The sequence below is a fragment of the Schistocerca cancellata genome, chromosome 7 (genome assembly GCF_023864275.1).
Source record: "Schistocerca cancellata isolate TAMUIC-IGC-003103 chromosome 7, iqSchCanc2.1, whole genome shotgun sequence".
NCBI lineage: Eukaryota > Metazoa > Arthropoda > Insecta > Orthoptera > Acrididae > Schistocerca > Schistocerca cancellata.
In genome coordinates, this window is record NC_064632.1 from 284715987 (window position 1) to 284733263 (window position 17277).

Sequence of the window (17277 nt, forward strand, 5' to 3'; positions counted from 1 at the left end):
CTGGTACAAATTTCGAGAGCCCCTCTAACGATGCTGTCCCAGTATTTAGATGTCTGTGCAAAGACCCTGGTATGTTGGTAGTCCATTTCGTGATTTAGAGACAAACAGTGCTCTGTGACCGCTTGTTGGGGTACCCAAGTCGAGTGTTCCTCTGATGTTCTCGGCAACGATCTTTGATGGTGTGCACTGTCTGTCCAATATGTCTTCCCACATTGACACGGAATCTGGCATATGCCGGCCTTCCGCAAACCGAGATCATTTATAATATTTCAGTTATTATAATATTACATATAATATATAATCTTCCTTCAGCTTCGGTCTCCATAGTGAATTTGATGTTCGGATGTATGGAAATCAGGTGTGTTGTTGCCTACTTTCGACCTTTGAACTGCCTTATCCAGCCAGTTATAGGGAGACTTACAGCTGAAAGACTCAGATATCCTGGTGAGTTTTGATGTTGTATCATTATTTACCGGGTACCCCTTCGATAGTCAGTTGCACTTATTGCACAGAAATTTGACGAGAAGACGACTGACCTTTTCAAGCATGTTCTGACCTCCACGTATTTCCTCTTTAATGGAGAATACTATGAAAAAAACAGAAGGAGTCACAATGAGGAGCCCACTCTCGCCTGTGGTCATGAATTTCTATATGGAGTACTTTGAGGAGGAAGGTTTGGCATCATCCAAATGGAAACTTACTTGTTTTCTATGTTATGTGGATGACACATTTGTGATCTGGCCTCATGGAAGGGACAAGCTCCTAGACTTCCTTACACACCTGAACTCCATACATCCAAACATCAAATTCACTATGGAGACTGAAGCAGAAGGAAGATTACCATTCCTGGTTGTCATGGTCAAAAGAAGAGCAGATGGCACACTGGGCCATGGGGTATACAGGAAGAAAATGCACACCGACCTGTATATGCAAGTGGACAGCTGCCACCACCCTGTGCAGAGGAATGGGGTGCTAAAACACTGGTGCACAGGGTGTGCATCATCTCTGATGCAGAGAGTCTGCCCCAAGAGCTGGAACACCTCAAAACTGTATTCCCGAAAAACGGGTACTCGGAATGGCAGAGCAGATGTGCTCTCCACCCCACCTTTACAGTACAGCGTGTGGAGATGGAAGAAGTCATGGAGGAAGAGACAGCCACTCCCTATATACCGTATACTGGCGCACTATCGGGGAAAACAAGATGAATATTGAAGAAACACCGAGTAGGAACTGTCTGTTGCCCACCAAATAAAACGTGAGCATTATTGGGAAGTGTCAAAGATGATCTTGGTTTGCGGAAGGCCAGCATATACCAGATTCTATTTCAATGTGGAAAGACTTATATTGGACAGACAGTGTGCAGCATTGAAGATCATTGCCGAGAACATCAGAGGCACACTCGACTTGGGTACCCCAACAAGTCGGCGGTCACAGAGCACTGTTTGATTGAAAAACAAGAAATGGACTATCAACATACCAGGGTCTTGGTACAGACATCTAAATATTGGGACAGCATCATTAGAGAGGCTATTGAAATTTGTACCAGGGATGGACTCATCAACCGACATTGTGGCTACAACCTCAGCAGGGCATAGGAACCAGCTTTGAATCTAATTAAAAAGATGCTCATCAAATGAAATGAACAGGTGACTAGGGCAGACGAGGCAATTACAATGATGTCACCACAGTCGCAATCACCACTGTCTAACCGACCGTTGACTCACGGGTGCAGACCGCCGAGAGAATGCCTCGTGAGGGGAGGGGATTTAATATGACCGCCCGCCCTCAGGAGATCTGTTTGTCAGCGCACCTGATGATAGTGACATGTCTGATCACCGAAATATTGTTCCCATTGGACACTACGGACTGGCAGTACACCCATGGACTATTCATGCATATAATTTGTTTAGGTGACACAGCATAGCTTTACTGAAAACATTTTGGAAGTCAAGCAACACTGCATTAATCTGGGTTCCACTAACTGCAGCCTTCTGGGTCTTCTGAATGAACAAAAGAAGCTTTGTTTCAAATCATCGGTAAATTCAGAATCCATAAGAAGTGTTTGGTCTCAAGAAAAGTAATCATATATGAGCACAGAGAGTTTATCATAATTATACCAGATATTGACATCAAAGAGATAGGGTGTAATTTCATGCAACTCTTCTGTGACTCCTCTTAAAGGTTGAAATGATGTGCAGCTTTTCCCAATTGCAAGTGCTGTTCTATTGTTTTAGCAACCTGTGACAGACTGTTGAGGAAATGAGTATTCCCACTCATTGAATATTAAATCTGATGGATCCACCATCTAGCTGACCTTCCTCAAACAGGAATTGTCAGTTGTTTCCACAGTTCAGTGTTCATTTATTTATATATATGTGATTCTTGTATCCACATAATGGTTCAACATAGGAACTGTGTAGTGATAATCATCAGTGAACCAATATCAGATCATATAATTTAGTATTTCAACCTAATTTTATGGCATTCCATTTCAGTGCCCTCATAATCAGTGCACATCTGCACATATGACTGATTTTATGTAGTATTAAAGTTTCACAATATACTAATAACTTGGCATCAGTGTTGAAAAAAACTGAGAGAATTAACATTTGGATGGATTGATCACATTGTTCTATTGTAGGTGAAGGCAGGTCAATTCAATTCATCGATGGTATTGGCAAAATAATAGTAAACTGCAGCTGTATAATGAAATAAGTTTCTCATTAACCACTTGTGTGACATACACCAAAACAGTCTTTAACCATATATAAGTACGCTGGGATCCATTGCAGATTATGATAACAGGATATGTAAACTATCAGATAGTCAGAGAAAAATGATTATTACCTGTTGAAAAGACACTCAAAAAATTTTCAGAAGTCATTCTCTGAAAAGAACTTAGGAATTTCTTGAGACTCACTACATATTACACCCTTGTAAGAATCTTTAAAATAACATGAGGCTAATTACAGTCCTATATAATCTATTATTCTTTTTATACTTTCTCTATGAATGTAACAGCATGAAAATATAATATACAGGGTGAGTTACTCACTATTGCCACCAAGAATAACTCCGAAAATATGGCAGGAGCTGAAAAGTTTGTTGGACAAAAGTTCCTTGGGACAATGGGGGCCTTAATATGATGTTGGTTTTTCATTGCTAGGTTGTTCCCAATTTACCATACACATATTTAAATGCACGACTTGTAGGGTGAGTATGTTGAGGATATCTTTCAGTGTATAAGTATCTAGCTCTCACTGAATTTTGTTGGCATTCTCCATAAATGACAAGCATATCGACTTGTTCTTCGAAGGAAGACATCATTCACATTTTCTTGATTCAACGGTACTAGTATTGCCATTCCTATTAGTGTTGCATTGTGAAACCATCGAATGGTGTTTACATGTCAATGGGACATTAGATGGATATGCCGTATTCAGCGAATATTTACTATTTGCACAATATATGAGAGAGGAGTGCGGGTAAGCTACTAAAAACAGCATAGTGAATGCATTATTGTGGCCAAGATAGATGCAAAGCCCCTGCCTACTACAGTAGTACAAGTTTATATGCCAACTAGCTGTGCAGATGATGAAGAAATTGATGAAATGTATGATGAGATAAAAGAAATTATTCAGGTAGTGAAGGGAGACGAAAATTTATTAGTCATGGGTGACTGGAATTCGAGAGTAGGAAAAAGGAGGGAAGGAAACATAGTAGGTGAATATGGATTGGGGGGAAGAAATGAAAGAGGAAGCCATCTGGTAGAATTTTGCACAGAGCATAACTTAATCATAGCTAACACTTGGTTCAAGAATCATAAAAGAAGGTTGTATACATGGAAGAATCCTGGAGATACTAAAAGGTATCAGATAGATTATATAATGGTAAGACAGAGATTTAGGAGCCAGGTTTTAAATTGTAAGACATTTCCAGGGGCAGATGTGGACTCTGACCACAATCTATTGGTTATGAACTGTAGATTAAAACTGAAGAAACTACAAAAAGGTGCTAATTTAAGGAGATGGGACCTGGATAAACTGACTAAACCAGAGGTTGTAGAGAGCTTCAGGGAGAGTATAAGGGAACAACTGACAGGAATGGGGGAAAGAAATACAGTAGAAGAAGAATGGGTAGCTCTGAGGGATGAAGTAGTGAAGGCAGCAGACGATCAAGTAGGTAAAAAGATGAGGGCTAATAGGAATCCTTGGGTAACAGAAGAAATATTGAATTTAACTGATGAAAGGAGAAAATATAAAAATGCAGTAAATGAAGCAGACAAAAAGGAATACAAACGTCTCAAAAATGAGATCAACAGGAAGTGCAAAATGGCAAAGCAGGGATGGCTAAAGGACAAATTTAAGGATGTAGAGGTTTATCTCACTAGGGGTAAGATAGATACTGCCTACAGGAAAATTAAAGAGACCTTTGGAGAAAAGAGAACCACTTGTATGAATATCAAGAGCTCAGATGGAAACCCAGTTCTAAGCAAAGAAAGGAAGACAGAAAGGTGGAAGGAGTATATAGAGGGTTTACACAAGGGCGATGTACTTGAGGACAATATTATGGAAATGGAAGAGGATGTAGATGAAGACAAAATGGGAGATAAGTTACTGTGTGAAGAGTTTGACAGAGCACTGAAAGACCTGAGTAGACAACATTCCATTAGAACTACTGATGGCCTTGGGAGAGCCAGTCCTGACAAAACTCTACCATCTGGTGAGCAAGGTGTACGAGACAGGCGAAATACCCTCAGACTTCAAGAAGAATATAATAATTCCAATCCCAAAGAAAGCAGGTGTTGACAGATGTGAAAATTACCGAACTATCAGTTTAATAAATCACAGCTGCAAAATGCTAACGCGAATTCTTTACAGGCAAATGGAAAAACTGGTAGAAGCAGACCTCGGGGAAGATCAGTTTGGATTCTGTAGAAATGTTGGAACACGTGAGGCAATACTAACCTTACGACTTATCTTAGAAGAAAGATTAAGAAAAGGCAAACCTACGTTTCTAGCATTTGTAGACTTAGAGAAAGCTTTTGACAATGTTAACTGGAATACTCTCTTTCAAATTCTGAAGGTGGCAGGGGTAAAATACAGGGAGCGAAAGGCTATTTACAATTTGTACAGAAACCGGATGGCAGTTATAAGATTCGAGGGGCATGAAAGGGAAGCAGTGGTTGGGAAGGGAGGGAGACAGGGTTGTAGCCTGTCCTCAATGTTATTCAATCTGTATATTGAGCAAGCAGTAAAGGAAACAAAAGAAAAATTCAGAGTAGGTATTAAAATTCATGGAGAAGAAATAAAAACGTTGAGGTTCACTGATGACATTGTAGTTCTGACAGAGATAGCATAGGACTTGGAAGAGCAGTTGAACGGAATGGACAGTGTCTAGAAACGAGGATATTAGATGAACATCAACAAAAGCAAAACGAGGATAATGGAATGTAGTCAAATTAAATTGGGTGATGCTGAGGGAATTAGATTAGGAAATGAGACACTTAAAGTAGTAAAGGAGTTTTGCTATTTGGGGAGCAAAATAACTAATGATGGTCGAAGTAGGGAGGATATAAAATGTAGACTGGCAATGGCAAGGAAAGCATTTCTGAAGAAGAGAAATTTGCTAACATCAAGTATAGACTTAAGTATCAGGAAGTCGTTTCTGAAAGTATTTGTGTGGAGTGTGGCCATGTATGGAAGTGAAACATGGACGATAAATACTTTGGACAAGAAGAGAATAGAAGCTTTTGAAATGTGGTGCTACAGAAGAATGCTGAAGATTAGATGGGTAGATCACATAACTAATGAGGAGGTATTGAATAGAATTGGGGAGAAGAGGAGTTTGTGGCACAACTTGGCAAAAAGAAGGGACCGGTTGGTAGGACATGTTTTGAGGCATCAAGGGATCACAAATTTGGCATTGGAGGGCAGCGTGGAGGGTAAAAATCATAGAGGGAGACCAAGAGATGAATACACTAAGCAGATTCAGAAGGATGTAGGTTGCAGTAAGTACTGGGAGATGAAGAAGCTTGCACAGGATAGAGTAGCATGGAGAGCTGCATCAAACCAGTCTCAGTACTGAAGACCACAACAACAACACATGAGAGAGAACTGTCAGAGCATGTGCTTCGATAAGTGTTGAAGTGACAAGGAATACCACTCAGTCCATGATAAGAAGATTGAAGCAGTGCATTGATACCAACAGTCATCACTTTGAACACCTTCTGTAAATTGATGCTCATGCCACCTTTGTGACCGCTGGCTTTCTAAGACCTTACATTACACATCAATGGATTCCTTTCAATAGCCCTTATCAGAAAATAAGTACCAAACTATACCATCCTATTTAAAAAAAGAAAAACAAAGTTGACCTTCATATCTCTGATGCCACCCCACCTAGAAACGAACAACCAGTCATATTATGGACCCTGTTGTCCTAAGCAACATCAATCCCAGAAAGTTTTCAGCTACTATCATACTTCCAGAGTTATTCTGGGTGGCAATAGTTAGTGACTCACTCTGTATAGTAGAGAAGTAAAAGTAACCTTTGCTATAGATTTTGCAGTGACTTACAGAGCATAAGGTTCCTGGTGAGCTAGAATTAGATTCAGCTGAAGAAACAGAATCATGTGCACTGTCAATAAAAAATTGTACTGCATTATAAAGTGAAAGCTTCTGATAATGTTGACCATAATAAATCTGTTGGGCAAGAACATTAAGTTGTGTGCTATTTAAGAGAAGTGGACTATGTTACATGTTTTCTCTTCATCACCTTCATCATCAACAACAACACAACAATAACGATGGCAGCAGCAACAACATCAGAAACACAACATTACATTCCATGTGCACTCATTACAGTACACTTAACAGTTTGACTTAAGAAACACAGCATGCAAGCTGCTGAAATGGCTTTAATTAGAAATGATTATTCCAGTTACAAGCCATATAGTACACCAAACCATTAATTACACAAACAAATGTATTTTATAAAGAAGAACACAATGCACATATATGTGTATAACAGATCTTGAAAAGCAGTAATACTACCCACAGAATATGATAAAAGTTTTTACACACTATTTTGCTATAGTGCCATATTATTATTCTTTGGAAAATGCCTGATTATCAAACTAAGCGCACATTTTCAGTGAGGCATAAACACAATCCCAGTATGATGAAGTAGCACAGATGGGACCTCAATTTTCCATTATGACATGCACTGTATTTATTATGTATGCATTTACAAAACAAATAACTGAATGATTCTGGTGTGCATTGAGAACTGAAGCAGAAGTAGTTCAGATTAAAAGTAATTCCAGTTAAAATAGATTTGATCTGAATGATTACGTACGTTGTTGCTAAGTGATATATTAATAAAATTTAAAGTTAAGATAACTAAAGTAAATCCATAACTCTGAAACCGACTATTAGCATGGCAAGAAGATGCTGAAATGAAAGAAGCAGTGAATAAATTTTAAATTACTTAGAGCACAATTTCTTTTCATTCATTTTAATTTGTTTCCTTACTTTCAAGAAGCAGCATAGGGAAATTATAAGATGTGATTCACCCATTTCACACAATATTAATGATGATAATTGTGCAAAAACTGTATCAAACTTACTTTAACAGGAATTGGTGTCACTTTTGCAGGTGCATACAATATGAAGTTAAAACTACCATATACTCCATCATTTATATAGTACATGACTGACGTTATGGATCCATCCTTTACATTACTAAGCTCTCTTTTGGAGTGGACATTTGCAGCAAGTGTGTAAGCAGAAGCAACATAAAAGCGCCCTGGTTCTGCTATAACTTGTGTGCCACAATCAGGAAAGAATTCTTCCAGAGCATTATTCACCACCTGTGCTATCTGTAAAATTGAAAGAAAAATTATATGTTACACAACACTGTGTAGTGAATTTCTTTATATGTGAAAGTTCTACTTCAGAATGAGATCCAAAAAAATGTATGTGTGCTTGAAAAATAGCAAACAACACTGTGTATACAGCAAATATAAAATAAGCTTTTGCAAGTATTTTGTACTTATTGTAGAGAAAAAATTATGCAAGGTTTCTGTAAACGAAGAAGTTCTCTAACAAGTGAGAGACTTATAATATTACCCTGTCTAAAGAACAACCCTTTTCACCAGGAAAACCACCACCAATATCAATTAGTTTCATGGAGAAACCCAGAAACACCCCATGGTCAAAAACCTTTCGGGATGCTGCAATAGCTTTGTGATAAACAGGTGGATCATCACAGCCAGAACCAACATGGAAACTGACACCCACAATCTCTAGTCCTAATGAGTGCGCCACATTCATTAGATGTGGTGCCTCTCTCTCTGGGTCACAACCAAATTTCTTCCCCAGGCAGCTTTTTGCTATAGCTGCATCACATCGTATCCGTATCACCAGCCTGAAAAATGAAAGACTGAGTAATATATTAAGCTAATTTCTTGATTTTTATTGTCTTACACAGTATTTTCAGAAAAAATAGTTATCCAAACAAACCAAATGTTCTTACAATATTTATTTATTTATTTATGTCAAAAGGAATATTGATTGAAAAAACTGCAAATTACAGGGAGACAGGATGGTTGGCCACTACATACATTCAGAGGGTGAAATTCTAAGACTGCTGATATACATGGCCGATGAAAGAAAACGAACAAATTATGCATTGCTTTTGGAAGTGTAAGGTCAATCTGGCTCAGTGGCTTAGCAGTCAAGTGCCAGACTACAAATCCAAAGGTCTTGGGATCAATCTCTGGTCAGTTATAGGACTTTAACTGTCATTTACAACTTCTTTCACTTACAGCAACATTGTCTTATGTGAAAAATGCTGAGCTCCACCATGGTTTGGGATCCACATTAAACTGTAGGTCTCCCTATAACTGGCTGGATAAGGCAGTTCAAAGGTTGAAAGAAGGCAACAACATACTACCTCCAACAGAACCATGCCTGGTAAAGTACACTACTGGCCATTAAAATTGCTACACCATGAAGATGACATGCTACAGATGCAAAATTTAACTGACAGGAAGAAGGTGCTGTGATATGCAAATGATTAGCTTTCCAGAGCATTCACACAAGGTTGGCACCGGTGGAGACACCTACATCGTGCTGACATGAGTAAAGTTTCCAACCAATTTCTCATACACAAACAGCAGTTGACCGGTGTTGCCTGGTGAAATGTTGTTGTGATGCCTCGTGTAAGGAGGAGAAATGTGTACCATCACATTTCCGACTTTGATAAAGGTCAGATTGTAGCCTATCGCGATTGCAGTTTATCGTATCATGACATTGCTGCTCACGTTGGTCAAGATCCAATGATTGTTAGCAGAATATGGAATCAGTGGGTTCAGGAGGGTAATACGGAACACCGTGCTGGATCCCAACGGCCTCGTATCACTAGCAGTCGAGATGACAGGCATCTTATCTGCATGGCTGTAATGGAATGTGCAGCCACGTCTCAATCCCTGAGTCAACAGATGGGGACATCTGCAAGATAACAACCATCTGCACGAACAGTTCGACGATGTTTGCAGCAACATGGACTGTCAGCTTGGAGACCATGGCTGCGGTTAGCCTTGACGCTGCATCACAGACAGGAGTGCCTGTGATAGTGTACTCAATGACGAACCTGGGTGCACAAATGGCAAAACGTCATTTTTTCGGATGAATCCAGGTTCTGTTTACAGCATCATGATGGTCGCATCCATCTTTGGCGACATGATGGTGAACGCACATTTGAAGCATGTACTCGTCATCGCCATACTGGCATATCACCCAGCATGATGGTATGAGGTGCCATTGGTTAGACGTCTCGGTCACCTCTTGTTCGCATTGACAGCACTTTGAACAGTGGACGTTACATTTCAGATGTGTTACGACCCATGGCTCTACTCTTCATTCGATCCCTGCGAAACCCTACATTTCAGCAGGATAATGCACGACCGCATGTTTCAGGTCCTGTACGGCCCTTTCTGGATACAGAAAATGTTCGACTGCTGGCCTGGCCAGCACATTCTCCAGATCTCTCATCAATTGAAAATGTCTGGTCAATGGTGACCGAGCAACTGGCTCATCACAATACGCCAGTCACTACTCTTGATGAACTGTGGTATCGTGTTGAAGCTGCATGGGCAGCTGTACCTGTACATGCCATCCAAGCTCTGTTTGACTCAATGCCCAGGCATATCAAGGCTGTTATTATGGCTAGAGGTGGTTGTTCTGGGTACTGATTTCTCAGGATCTATGCAACCAAACTGTGTGAAAATGTAATCACACTTGGGTCTAATATAATATATTTGTCCAATGAATACCCGTTTATCATCTGCATTTCTTCTTGGTGTAGCAATTTTAATGGCCAGTAGTGTACTTTGGTGTTCAAAATAGCCCTTTTTAGATTGATAACTGCTTTCCTTAAGTCCTTCCGGAAGAAGGGAATAAAGGTGAGTTGGGTCAAGCATGAGAGGAGACAAAGATTTGGGGGTTTGGGGGGGGGGGGGGGAGGAGGTCAGAGAGAGTGGTTAAAAAAATACATTCAATAGAAAGTTGATAGATGAATGAGCAAGAAGAAAATATGGATAATGAGTAAGAGATGAGTGCAGTGAAGAACTAGTATGAAAGTGGGAAAGGAGACAGGAAAGCACGAAGAGAATGAGAGAGAGAGAGTAAAAATGTAGCTAAAAAAGGAGCATCTTTATGTATATTTAGTACAGAGGTAGGAGGATGCAAAGTCTTGTTGCTTGTTGGTGGGTTTTATATTTAGTGAGGTTTGGATATGTACTTTCATGACATGATGGTCAATGTCAAGGACTTGGGAAAGCACCAGATGAATTGAAGTTTGGGAATTGGAGTTACACTGTTGCAGGAATTAGAGAACTTTTTGCTTACCACATGCTCAGAGCACAATGATGTTATTGCTTAATTTGTACAAAGCCACAGGGGGTGGGAGGAGCTGTATCTGGATGTCGAGGAGTACTTCTTCCATCCAGCCCAATGAAGGGGTGTCATAGGATGGGACCATTCCAGTTCCTGCAGCTGCTCTCTAATTTATTTGCAGACAAGGTCCTTAAATGCAAAGTACACTGCACAAAGGAATTAGAAGAGCACATTTTCAAAACCCTGTGACATTTCCCATTGTCATGCAGAAGTGTGAAATTTGACTCAAAGGTCCCTAAAACCTTCCTCTGCAATGGTGCATAAGTGTGGCACCTTGGAAGATCGCCCTCAGATTTGGCAAGGCATCGAACAGCAAGGCCAGAGCTCAGATATTCACATGAGGTTTAAGCACTGACATGAAATGTCACCGCAATTCTGCCCAATGCCACCAGGGCCATGTTATATGATTGTAAGGTTATCATACCCATCTTACACATATCTCACCCCCTCTCTTGATGCCTCTGTGATGTTGGTCAGAACTGCAACACCCAGAGTAGAATTCATGTAGTTTTCTTATGGTTGGCCAAGATAAACATTTTAGATATGTTGTTACTGGCTATCAACATGAAAAAGCCTCAGGAGAAAAAAACCATCCCTTCCATTGGAGAGACATTTACACAGGTTTTGTGATTGAAAACGACAGTTTCCAGTATCATGTGCAACAAAATTATGTTCTTGACAACCTTTCACACTGCTGACATCCCCAGATGATTCAACCCTTCTCTGAGAACATCATGCGACTGCAGCATCTTTGAATGTGATCCAGTCCCTTTTTACTGTGGCTTGACTACAGTTTCTGCTCTAGTATATACCATGGAACACAAGGAACCTTTCAAAAACATTCAATAAAACTTGGACATGATCTGAAGCAGTAAATGTTATTTATCCCTTTTTGCACCCTTCTGCAGCATGATCACTGGGAGTCGAGCAGGGGGGTGCAGGGTAGGGGGTGTGACATTGTTACACGCTTGAATAAAATGGCAAAGATCCCTCTAAGACCCCCCCGCCAATCTCAATCTCTCCAGTTCAGTGTCAACACAGCAATACCAACAGTGAACCTACAAACCTTTGTTAAGCACTTTAAAAATGTGCCTGTACAGAGACAACACTAGACTGTTTTTTAAGTGCCTGTAGGCAGGCAACCACTCTGACAGGCCACAGATTCTGCATGCCCACAAACAGATGCAAGGGCAGTAGCATAGTGCCACTCAACTGAAGGTTGACAAGGAGTTGCCTGCTTGCAGGTGCTAGGAATTGCTCAAGGGCTGTCTCTGTACAGGAGTGCATAAAATATTGTCAATAACATCATTCTGTGGCACATTACACTTCATACTGTTGTTTTCAGTCATGAAATGCGTGACAATAAAAGACTCAAAGACCTTCCAAGAAATTTCTGATGTCTTCTGCATGGATGGGTATCTCTGTGTGATTGATTGGAGATACTGGTCTACCAGGGCTGCAATATTTCCAGTCCCAAAAGAATCAGTTTGGATTCCGTAGAAATGTTGGAACACATGAGGCAATACTGACCCTATGACTTATCTTAGAAAATACATTAAGAAAATGCAAACCTATGTTTCTAGCATTTGTAGACTTAAAGAAAGCTTTTGACAATGTTTACTAGAATACACTCTTTCGAAATCTGAATGTGGCAGAGTAAAATACAGGGAGTGAAAGACTATTTAAAATTTGTACAGAAACCAGATGGCAGTTATAAGAGTCGAGGGGCATGCAGGGGAGCAGTGGTTGGGAAGGGAATGAGACCGGGTTGTAGCTTATCCCCAATGTTATTTAATCTGTATATGGAGCAAGCAGTAAAGGAAACAAAAGAAAAATATGGAGTAGGAATTAAAATCCATGAAGAAGAAATAAAAACTTTGATGTTTGTTGAAGACATTGTAACTCTGTCAGAGACAGTGAAGGACCTGGAAGAGCAGTTGAATGGAATGGACAGTGTCTTGAAAAGAGGATATAAGATGAACATCGACAAAAACAAAAGAGGATAATGGGATGTAGTCGAATTAAATCAGGCGATGCTGAGGGAATTACATTAGGAAATGAGACACTTAAAGTAGTAAAGGAGTTTTGCTATTTGGGGAGCAAAATAACTGATGATGGTCGAAGTAGAGAGGATATAAAATGTAGACTGGAGGTGCATTTCTCTCACATTGGACAATTCTCTGCAGTTGTCGTTTGTCCCATTTTTGCAGGTTCTTTTTCCATCTGCACTGATGTCACAGATCTGATGTTCCTGATATTCATGGTACACTAGTGAAATGGCTGTATGGGAAAATCCCCACTTCATTGCTACCTCGGAGATGCTGTGTCTCATCACTTGTGCACTGACTATAACACCACATTTGAACTCAGTTAAATCATGATAACCAACCATTGTAGCAGCAGTAACTGATCTAACAACTGCACCAGACACTGGTTATCTTGTATAGGCATTGCCGACCACAATGTCATATTCTGCCTATTTACATATCTCTGTATTTGAATACGCATGTCTATACCAGTTTCTGTGGTGCTTCAGTGTATAATATTGCTTTCAAGTTCATCTCCCCTGTATAGACCCTCTATGTGCTCCTTCCACCTTTCAGGTTTCCCTTCTTTGCTTAGGATTGGTTTACCATGTGAACTCTTGATATTCATACAGCTGCTTCTCGTTTCCCCAAAGGCCTCTTTAGTTTTCCTGTGGGCTGTATCTATCTTCTCCTTATTGAAATATGCTTCTCAATCCTTACATTTGTCCTCTAGCTATTCCTGCTTATCAATTTTGCACTTCCTGTCACTCTCACTTATTAGACAGTTGTATTCCCTCCCACCTGCTTCATTTGCTGCATTTTTAAATTTTCTCCTTTTTGATGAAATTCAATATCTCTTGAGTTATCCATAGATTTCTACTAGACCTTGTCTTTTTAACTATTTGTTTCTCTGCTGCCTTCACTGTTCCATATCTCAAAGCTACCCATTCATCTTGACTGTAATCATTTCCCCTGTTCTAGTCAACCATTGCCTATGCTCCTTCTGAAACTCTCAACAACCTCTAGTTCTTTCAACTTACCCAGATCCCATCTCATAAATTTCCTAGCTTTTTCCAATTTCTTCAGTTTTAATCTGCAGTTCATAATCAATAAATTTTGGTCAAGAGTCCACATCTATCTCTGGAAATGTCTTACAATTTAAAATCTGGTTACTAAATCTCTGTCAAACAATTATATAAACAATCTGTAACCTTCCAGTGTCTCCAGGTCTCTCTTGTTTTATGATTCTTAAACCAAGTGTTAACAATAATTAAATTATGCTCTGTGCAAAACTCTACCAGGCAGCTTCCTCTTTCACTCATTTCCCCAGTCCATATTCACCTACTATTTTTCCTTCTCTTCCTTTTCATACTTTCAAATTCCAGTGCCCTCTCACAATTAGGAAAGAATTAATAATTACAAAAGATAGGTTTATTCATCATAATCTTTTTCTACTTCTTCTTTAAAATGACAATGGTGGTAGTAATTGGAATTTCATCCCCTAAAACTGACCCTTCAACCACCTCCTTGTAATTTTTAACTTACCAGCATGTATTTAATTATTTTGCATGGAGTCATTAAAAAACAGTATTACAATAATTGTACATTTTAAAAATTAATATATTTTAAATGGAATTTGGAAGTATGTGCAACATAGTTATAAAAATGACCTCAAAGTCTTGTAACACTAGCATATCTGCTGACATGTGTTGGTCTACATTCTGCAAAAGAAAAAATACACCTTTTTTTTAAATATAAAAAGAACTTAACTGTAAATTAAAAACAAAGCAATAAGCAAAATAAAGGCAGTTTGTTTGAAAAAGGACATCTTGAAAATACAATTTGAAATGTAGTAAAGTGAGATAGCTGCTCTTGATCTAACATAACCTCTAATAGGAATATTGTTTTTTATTTTCTGCTCTCCTTCCCATAATAAATAGTTCAAACAGAAAAATTTAATTCAAAGAATTACTGTACACTACAGTCACTTTGGCCCTTTGTGGGTAACTTTGACCCACTGGTTGCAAAAAAATTTAAAATTGTTTTTCTCATGAAAATTACCTCATTAGCATGGTGTAAACAAGGCAGTATGCATTTGAAATGCACACATAATGATCTGGATGGTTATGAGTTTCCTGAAGTAATATCATAGTTTAATATATACAGCCAAGACACTCTCTGGTGCGAAAATTGTTACTGTTTAACAACTGGAGTGAGACTAGCACTTCAAGTGATAAGAAAACAAACATTCACATGCTTTGTAAGGATAATGCTTTTTTATTTAATTATTTCATACTTAATTAATGAAAAGTCGCTATATTTTTGAAATTCCATGTGGTAGTAAATTAACAATAGATATGAATTATCTTAAAATACATGTAAAAACAGCTGGATCACACTGATTCAATGACATAAGGTACAACTTATTCATGAAGAAATACTTTCGAACATCTGCATATTTGCAGCTTATTCCACTGAAAGCAGGAGAATATAGACATGAGAAGCATATATTTCTGTTGTTGTCTGGTGTTATTATCACAAGCACTTTATTTGACAATCACAAAATTTTTATGGGGTCTAATGACTGGCCCATTCTTACACTTAACTCATCTTTCTAACACAGGAATACTTTTGTGAGTGTAATCACTTTTGCTTCAAAAGCAAATGTGTTGAAGATCCTTGTGTTTGTGACTCATACTTGGCAACAATTGTGGAACTGGTTTCTTCTACATTGATTGACAACCAAGCTCTATCAGACGCTGCACTGTGGATCTTGTGGATGGTCAAGCTTCCTTCGGATCTACAGCTATACCTACTATCTCACGTAGCAGATCCTCCCAATGTTTGTCTATGCATGGCCGATCAGGCCTATGCAATCATTCGTCACCAACACCGTCTGTCATGGATGACAATGATTTTGCCTTCAGCTACATCCCCCATCCTCTCCACACAACCCCACCTCCAAGCTTACCCATGCAACATAAGGGGGCGCTGCTCGCAACTGTCATGCACCCTGTACGTACCCACTTCAGGAGCGATGTGGAGGGGTGTCCTTTCACTATCCACTCAGACCATAAACCCCTCATTGATGCAATATGCAACTTGGCAAAGGATCTACTACCACAACACTTCCAACACATGGTCTTCATTTGCCAACATTCTTCGGACACTAGTTACATCCATGGTGTGGAAAATGTTGTAGCTGACTATCTGTCTCGTATCTCGGTGATCTCCACACCCTTGAACTTAGATGAACTGGCGTGACTTCAGACTGAGGGTGTGGACATTCAATGACTGGTTTCGGATGACGAGTCTTTGCTTGCCATCAAACCTCAACTCCCACCCCTTAGTGCTGTGCATCCTACGGTGCGGGATCTTCAATGCTTTACACAATCTGGACCACCTCAGGACATGGGCAATGACAAGACTAGTGACTGAACATTTCATCTGGCCATGCATGTGGCATGATTGCCACTCCTGGACACACATGTGTGTCCATTGTCAACATAGTAAAGTGGGCAGATATGTGCAGCCTTCTTTAGGACAGTTTGACATCCCCAGTGGCCGCCTGCGGCACGTGAACATGAATGTGGTCAATCCTCTTCCCCCGTCTGAGGGGTACAAATACATTTTGTCTGTAATTGACTGCATAACCCGTTGGATTGAAGTGGTTCCTCTGGTTGACATTACTGCAGATACCATGCTCGCACTTTCTTATTGGCATAGGTGGAGAGATTTGGCTGCCCACTTTCACATACAATGGACCAGTGATGACTATTTGAGTCCTCACTTTTCGCTCAACTGTGTGAGCTGTAAGGAGCAGCCAAATTTCACACGACAGCCTATCATCCGCAGGTGAACAACTTGGTTGAGTCATGGCAGAGAATTCTTAAAGCTGCACTTATGCACCATGGTGGACTTTGGTCTGAGGCTCTTCCTTGGGTCTTACTTGGCATCCACTCTGCCCACATGGAAGACCTGAATGCTTTGCTGGTAGAGATTTTATATGGAGAACCTCTCATCCTGCCAGCTGAATTCATCAAGGACACACCCCCACCCGTGCAACTGATCTTTTGGCCCTCGCAGAACGAGTGCATGCACACGTTGCTCGCCTTTGCCCACCCCCACCTCATGCTCATTCCACACCACCAGTGTCTGTACACAAAGACCTGGTGTCATGCGAATTTGTCATGCTATGAGACAACTCAATATGGATGGCTCTGCAACCACCAACTCCGGTCCGCACCGCATCTTATGCCGCGGAGTTAATACCTTTGTTATAGTACTCA

General features: G+C 39.9%; 1 protein-coding gene across 1 annotated transcript in view; it reads right to left on the reverse strand.

Annotated features, from left to right (window-relative positions):
• The window catches only part of LOC126092735 (ornithine decarboxylase-like), a 116785-nt gene that overhangs the window by 37805 nt on the left and 61703 nt on the right, over window positions 1-17277 (reverse strand). The window contains exons 5-7 of the mRNA XM_049908461.1: window positions 8133-8430; window positions 7627-7882; window positions 3954-3965 (exon numbers count right to left, since the gene is read on the reverse strand). Coding sequence (XP_049764418.1) covers window positions 3954-3965; window positions 7627-7882; window positions 8133-8430 — 566 coding nt within the window. The remainder of the gene's footprint in view (window positions 1-3953; window positions 3966-7626; window positions 7883-8132; window positions 8431-17277) is intronic.